The sequence below is a fragment of the Mytilus trossulus genome, chromosome 6 (assembly GCF_036588685.1).
Source record: "Mytilus trossulus isolate FHL-02 chromosome 6, PNRI_Mtr1.1.1.hap1, whole genome shotgun sequence".
Classification (NCBI taxonomy): Eukaryota; Metazoa; Mollusca; class Bivalvia; order Mytilida; family Mytilidae; genus Mytilus; species Mytilus trossulus.
The window spans coordinates 80,092,489-80,100,778 of NC_086378.1; the positions used below are offsets into that span (position 1 = coordinate 80,092,489).

The 8,290-nt window shown below is 34.4% G+C and overlaps 1 protein-coding gene across 1 annotated transcript; it reads left to right on the forward strand.

Annotated features, from left to right (window-relative positions):
* The first annotated feature begins 4,612 nt into the window (after nt 1–4,612).
* LOC134721964 (transcription factor MafB-like) lies at nt 4,613–8,084 on the forward strand. The gene has a single exon (XM_063585314.1). The coding sequence runs from the start codon at nt 4,891–4,893 to the stop codon at nt 5,815–5,817; it is 927 nt and encodes a 308-aa protein (XP_063441384.1). The 5' UTR covers nt 4,613–4,890; the 3' UTR covers nt 5,818–8,084.
* Nucleotides 8,085–8,290: the final 206 nt, after the last annotated feature.

Consider the following 8,290-nt stretch of genomic DNA (forward strand, 5'->3'; position numbering starts at 1 on the left):
CCGAGCCACGTTAAATGGATATCACATAAAACAATCAAACAGTAAAAGTAATATTAATAATCGAACAAAGACAAATGAACGAACGAACAATATGACACGTTTTAATATGATAAACAACATCAGTACACAGAATCTATACATCAAGACCATCATGATCCATCATGTATTATTTGTGAAGTTGATACGGAATATTTATTAACAAGGTCTTGGTACCTTCGGATGAACTTTTTTAGAAAAGGACAAGACGTTTTTTGACACACCCCTGGTTCATAAACTTTCTACTCAGACACTGATGACGTTTTACAAAGTCTGAGTAGGAGCTGCAAGCTCTTGAATATCGAATAAGTCTGAAAAAATATATCCAATATGCAGGTGAAGTTGGTATATTGCTACTAAGGTGGGGGGAATTTATAATTTCAAAATTAAAATCGTCTCGTTTGTCATAGATTCTGGTACTGAGATGACTGTGTAAGTCAAATTCGAGATATAAGTCTGAAAATAGGGCGGAGGGAGTCGTGTCTGTTTTTTCTTTAATTTCTTTTTCTGGGGGATATATTAATGGAACCCAATCAGAAAAGTTCGGATTGTTTATGGAAAGAACATCATCAATATATCTGAAAGTGAAATTAAATAATCTGGCTTCTTTGATCCTCTTGTTTTTGACAAGTGTATGAAGGAACTCCGATTGAATGTCTACATTTAAATATTGATGATATCTAGCTAGATTTGAACAAAGAGCGACAACTGCATCATTTTCATTTTCAGTTGTTTAGGTTTGTTTATTATTGAATCCGGATTTTCTGTTAGTCAAGATATCCCGTTTAATGCCAGTTGTAATAGTTATCAAAGGTACCAGGATTATAATTTAGTACGCCAGACGCGCGTTTTGTCTACATAAGACTCATCAGTGACGCGCATATCAAAATATTATAAAGCCAAACGAGTACAAATTTGAAGAGCATTGAGGATCCAAAATTCCAAAAAGTTGTGCCTAATACGGCTAAGGTTATTTATGCCTGGGATAAGAAATCTTTAGTTTTTCGAAAAATTCAAAGTTTTGTAAACAAGAAATTTATAAAAATGACCACATTATTTATATTCATGTCAACACCGAAGTGTTGACTACTGGGCATAACTATCCTTTTTATTAGTATCAAACAATATGATGATGGGTAGAAAGTTGTATATTTCCCTTTGATTTTTAACCATTGGATAGACATAAATGATGATCGGCTGTTAGTCAATGAAGGTTTTACTAGTATTCCCCAAACAGTATATGTTTCGACTTGATTCACATTCATTGGATCGACACCACTGATGAACGGTTGTTATTCCATGAAGGTATCGTTCACCCTGTCCCAGTAGTATATGTTCTCTTTGATTTATAGCCCTTAGATCAACACCCGTTGTAAATATATTTGGAATTCAATTATCAAATAGTGTATGTTCTCTGTGAAATACAACAATTGGGTGATGATTTTGATGATCGACTGTTAGTATTTAAGAGTATGTTTTATTCAGTAGTATATTACGAACACAACTGTTATTCCATGAGGATATCACTCACGCAATAGTCTATAAAATTGAGAATTGAAATTGGGAATGTGTCAAAGAGAGAACAACCCAACCAGAAAGTAGCAGCAGCAGAAGGTCACCAACAGGTCTTCAATGCAGTTTCTATTTGACGTTCAGTCGTGCAAGAGGGGTGCCTCGTCCAACGTGTTCTGCTTTTTTTAATTTTACGTGCATCGTGATTTTCACAGTCTTATTTTTCGTGCTAGGTATTTTTCAAATAAAATTCAAACACTTTAAAAGCCGTAAACCAATTATATCATAAATGTGTATACGAAATCGGGAATATCAAGTAAAATAAAGAGTTAATATATACAAGAAGACAGTGACTCAGTAACGAAAGGTTGAAATAAAAGTTTTTATTTTTCGTGCAACGTTCATTACAGAAATTATTTCACGTTCAACGTGAAATTATGTCTTATTTCACGTTTTTTTCGTGCAAGCATCCCCCACCTCCCTTTACCACCCTCTTATAACCATTGTGCCAACATCACTAATATCGGCTGTTAGTCCCTACATGGGGATATCATTCACCCAATAGTCTATGTTTTCTTTGATTTTAAGCAATTTAAGCCGACACCACTGATGATTGGCTGTTAGTCCATGAGAATATCACTCACAGTGACCTAATAGTCTATGTTTTTCTTTGATTTATATCCATTCGGCCGACACCACTGATGATTGGCTGTTAGTCCATGAGGATATAATTTACCCAGTAGTCTATGTTTCTCTTTGAGTTACAACCATTACGTCGACGCCACTGATGATTGGCTGTTAGTCCATGAGGATATCACTCACGCAATAGTCTATGTTTTTCTTAGATTTATATCCATTCGGCCGACACCACTGATGATCGGCTGTTAGTCCATGAGGATATAATTTACCCAGTAGTCTATGTTTCTCTTTGAGTTACAACCATTACGTCGACACCACTGATGAGTGGCTGTTAGTCCATGAGGATATCACCTACCCTATATGTTTCACTTTTATTACATCAATTGGGCCGACACCACTAATGATTGGCTGTTTGTCCATGAGGATATCACTCACGCAAAAGTCCATGTTTCCATTTGAGTTACAACCATTACGTCGACACCACAGATGGTCGACTGTTAGTCAATGAGGATATATTACTTACCCTAAATGTTTTACTTTTATTACATCAATTGGGTCGACACCACTGATGATTGGCTGTTAGTCCATGAGGATATCACTTACCCTATATGTTTCACTTTTATTACATCAATTGGTCCGACACCACTGCTGATCGATTGTTAATCCATGAGGATATCACTGACGCAATAGTCTATGTTTTTCTTTGATTTATACCAATTTAGCCGACACCACTGATGATTGGCTGTTAGTCCATGAGGATATCACTTACCCTATATGTTTCACTTTTATTACATCAATTGAGCCGACACCACTGATGATCGGCTGTTAGTCCATGAGGATATATCACTTACCCTATATATTTCACTTTTATTACATCCATTGGGCCGACACCACTTCTGATCGACTGATAATCCATGAGGATATCACTGACGCAATAGTCTATCTTTCCCTTTGATTTACAACTAATGGGCCGACACCACTGATGATCGGCTATTAGTCCATGAGGATATCACTCACGCACTGATGATCGGCTGTTAGTCCATGAGGATACATTGTATCACTTACCCTATATGTTTCACTTTTATTACATCCATTGGGCCGACACCACTGCTGATCGGCTGTAAGTCCATGAGGATATCACTCACGCACTGATGATCGGCTGTTAGTCCATGAGGATACATTGTATCACTTACCCTATATGTTTCACTTTTATTAAATCCATTGGGCCGACTCTTTGATTTACAACTAATGGGCCGACACCACTGATGATCGGCCGTTAGTCCATTAGAATGTCGTTCATCCAAGTCTATGTTCTCTTTTTCACAACCATTAAGTAGACATCCCGGATAATCGGCTCAGTTAGTCCCATGAGGAAACATAACTGAAGTACAAAAACAAATGAGTGTCACTAAGTTATAGATAAACAAAAATACGTATACGTTACATTTCCTATTTTGCAAATTCGGAATTTCAAAAGATGTTGTAGATATATTTTGAAATTCCGAATTTGCAAAATAGGAAATAAAACATATACACTGTGCACAAGAGTCATATATAGTACAGGTATACAAACACCATTGACTGAAATACAAAAAAGTATGTTCATAGTGAAATTATAACATGTATATAACTATGGAAAGTGTCCCTCTAGTATTTTCAAGAGATACGCTCAAGTTGACAGTTTGTTTCAAAAACATTTACTAGTCTTTTACTTTTTTAATCTTAAACACGGGTGAAGAATTCCATAACAAGGTTCCAGACCTAAGAACATTTTTTATCATCATTAATATCGTATTGTCGAACAAATATACTATCGGGAGATTATCCTAAGGGACAACTTTACCGTTATTATTATTTTTTTTAGGGGGGAATTAAACATGAATACTCTGTCCTGGTGTGCTTGAAGAAGAAAAATTGTCACATGACCAAATCTAATGAATATTCTGCAACACAAAATGCAGGAATCAAAAAACTATTTTCTTAAGCCTAAGCAAATAAAAAATACTCCTCCACCGCCCTCCCCCTTTTTTCCTCCCCAAAAAAATCGCACAATGTTAGGTCCTCTTAAGCATACTTGTATATCAACAACTGTACAACTTCAATATATTTCAGTTGAATTATTAATATGCATTTAAAAAAGTTTAGCACATTTTTTAAAACATAATATAAACAGAGAGACGGCTGTTTGAACATGTTCGTTTCCCGCCATATGTCAAGGTATTGCACAACCTAGTAATCGTTTCTGTCAATTTTGTTATTCGTTGATATTTGTGTTTCTCTGTGTTGTAAAACGTTCAAGTGACATTAGGAAAGTCGGTCAATATTTCTGGTTCTAAAAATACGGCTTATACTTTGCATTGATTGGTTAACTTTTGCATGCATAGCTATTTTGGGATTTGACGTTCGACAAAGTATAAAAGCAGCCGGGATTCCCCTTATTTGCTCGTTGTTGCCTGCTCTCGTTCAGGTAGTCGGTGGTTGTTTGCCCTTGGACCGCCGCTACATTTCTGAACAAAATTAAGGACTTGAATGGAAGAAGTGAGTATTTAAAGGCTCAAACGAACGTTTAATCTTACATTTACAACAATCTTGACAATAATTTTACTAGAAAAGTGGTCTAAATTCAAGAAAATTATCTCGATTCCTCTGACCTAATTTGAAACGAACACGAGGTGATCTGCCGGCCAGCTGATCAAATCCAATATGGAACCCGACCAACATCTTGCGAATGATTATATTACCGATTTCGACTTGGATCAGTTATTGGATGCTTCCGAAGTAAAGAAGGAAATAGAAGATAGGTATAGCAACTGTTGTAAACAAAGTGATGTGTCCTCGCGAAGTGGATCTTCAGGAGCGACCACACCTTGCTCAGATTTGAGTGTACCCCCTTCTCCAACTTACAGCGATGAGGTTCCAAGTCCTTCAGATAGTAATTCTAGTGTATTTAGCGGTCTTAACTGGCTCACTCAAAGTGTGTTTGAAACTGACATGAAATTAAAAACAAGCTTTAGCAATAGTCAAAAGTCCATGCAAAGTCTGGAGGAAGAAATTGATGAAGATGTAGATTGTTTAATATCATCCAGTCCTGAATTTGTTCAAAACTTTAGTAAATATTTGGTTTCTGGTGCTGAAGCTGGAAAGCAATCATTAAGTCGTCGGGACATGCTGGAGGACAAGGCAGCACCAACCAAAATTCCCTCAATAAAAAGATCTCTTAGTCATTCAAGTACAAGTTCTACTAAATCCAAAACAGAAGAAAGTCTTAATTCGCTCGAAGATGAAGAACTAGTTGCACTACCGGTGAGAGAACTCAATCGTCGTCTTCAAGGATTACCTAAAGACGATGTAGTAAAACTGAAACAAAAAAGGCGAACATTAAAAAATAGAGGCTATGCTCAAAATTGCCGTTCTAAACGAATGCATCAGCGTCAAAGTTTAGAGGTGACTAATAAAACGTTAGAAAGTCAAGTTCGTCAACTTCAGAGACAGCAAGCTGTATTGATGCGCGAGTGCCGGTTCTACAAGCAGCAGTGTGAAATTCTCAGGGCAAAGTGCAGTGGTGTAAGTGTTAAACGTGACAGTGAAGGGTCTTTCTCAAGCTACCCAAGTTCTCCCGATTGTCAGTAAAATGTGTGAATGTTGTGTGAAATGAAAAAAAGTAATATGCTATCATCAATAAAACCTTGTCACTGCTTCATAGAACGTAATGAATAAACATCTAGTAAAAATTATCATGACATGACCATGGACGGATTATTGACAAATACAATTAATAAGTGCATTATTTGTTAGGTGTAAATATCTTCAGAGTTTATTTTAACACAGTAAATAATTTTCTTTCATGTATGTTATTGAAAAAAGAAACAAAAAATTAGAATATAGCCTTTATCACTTGTTTAACATAGTTCATATTTAATATCATGTTTGAAGTACTGGTCTTGATGCCATTTTGCATAATTCATTATTACCATGCATAAATTGTTGTAGTGTAAATTTCACTAGATGTAGTATAAGATGAATAGTATTGGATGAAAAGAAGTTTCAAACAAATAGTCCTCAATACATTGATCAACAAAATTCTAATCGTGTTGATTTTTAGAAAATCAACTTTATTTCCTGATTACATGTACAATGTACAAAATAACATGATCATGACAATTAACAGAAAAAAATAATAATATAACACAAATATTGCATATCAGTTAGCAATTAACCACAAATTCTTAAAAAAAAATCATATTTGGAAAATTTAATACTATTGTTTATGCGAATGTGTATAGCTTTTAATGTTTGGTTCATATGGTATCGTGTATCATATGGCTCACACTAATCATGTTATATTTTTGCAAGTGTGTAATTATTGTTATCAGTTTGTGTATACTTGTTGAAATTGATTAATACATATGAGTGATATATATATAAGAAAGTGAATGTTAAAATTTTATTAAATGCAATGGAGAGTAGAATATCAAATTTGAATTTTTTAACCTATAGCCTGTTTCAAACAAGTATTTAAGTTATGAATATTACAGTATAATAATGGTGTATGTAATGATATTTTAAGGAGGTCTAACCAAATTGGGTTGTATGAAACAGGCTATAGGATGTTTACAATAACGTAGAGAAAGGGAGAGGTTTGGATATATTATGGGACACACTGCAAGGGCAACTATTAGTTATAGTAATAACCAGTGTGCTCACCTATTCCATCTGTGATATATATAGTTTTATCAGGGACTGCAAGTCTGGTTTTCAAGGTGCCACCCTTAACAGCTGATCACATTGGATTTATTTTTTAAAAGTTATCTCCCCTAGATATTATTAAATGTGACAGTGAGTAGGGATGGTAGAATATATCATGGTCTGTCTGAACAACGTAAACAGGCAATACTTGAAATCCAGATTTGTAGCCAAGACAAATCTAATTTGTTTGGGTTAACATATTTTTTAAAGTTAACATGGGAGAGATTTTTACCGAGTTTGTAAGAAATGTTTTTATGATTCACCAGAACCCGCTAAGGAGCAATTGGTAGGATCTAATGTTTTTATAACGAATTTGCCAGAGTATTTGGACAATTTTTATATATATGTTGTTTTGAATTTGTAAGTGCATGTACATGTTTTACTCAAAGGGTTTGATATATGAACCCCAAAAAAAAAGGAATTGTTAAAAAAAAGAGCTACAACAACCAAGACAACAAAAATTAATAAAAAAAAATAATTAAAAAAACTCCTGGACTGTTGCAACTAAGTGTAAATCATAGTGATAGGGAGGCAAGATACTTAATTTGTTTCAGATAATATTTGTTTGTGTAACAGATTTTTAAGTTGCAACAGTTTTAGGGCCAAAAAAATAGAAAAAGAAAAGAATAAAAAAGATAAAAAAAAGTTGTAAGCCATGACGCTTTGCGGAGAACCAAGCAGGTTGCTTCCAAAGTAAAATCTCGAATTTGCCAGTGAAAAGGATGACTCTTGAATTTTAAACCTATGAAGCAGAATGGCTTGCCTTTCTGTATTGTTATTTAAGTTGTATTGTAAAGCAGTTAGGAATCAGCTAATCAGGAAAGAGGTAGAGAAAAGTATTGTTTTTAATCGCATGCCTTATTTGAACTTTACAAATAAAATATTTATGCCCTGTAGGTTTATTAATTACCCCAAAATAATTACTATTCTACAGGCCTTCTCATTATATATGTAAGCCAATAGACGATCCATTAACCTAGTTTTAATATTCTTTTTATGCATCAAAAGATGTGGCCATGACTGTTAGAAGTTTATTGAATGGTCACACATTGGATATATTTTTAATGTTTATTGATTATGATATTATTTCCCTACATATTTATCAAAGGCAGCACCACATGGCTTTTAATTTCAGTTAACAAAGGTGTGGTTATAAAAAAAAGGGGGGTTGAATTAGGCTATGGTGCATTATTTTTTAGAGAGATATTATTTTGATGATTTTTATATGTATATTCCATGTCGCATCCAACTATATGTAGTGAAGACATATTAATGTTCGATTTTTAAACTAAACAAAAATTGTTGATAGGGCTTTAAGTTACATAATAGCATGTTTCATAGTGAAAATTCAATTGTA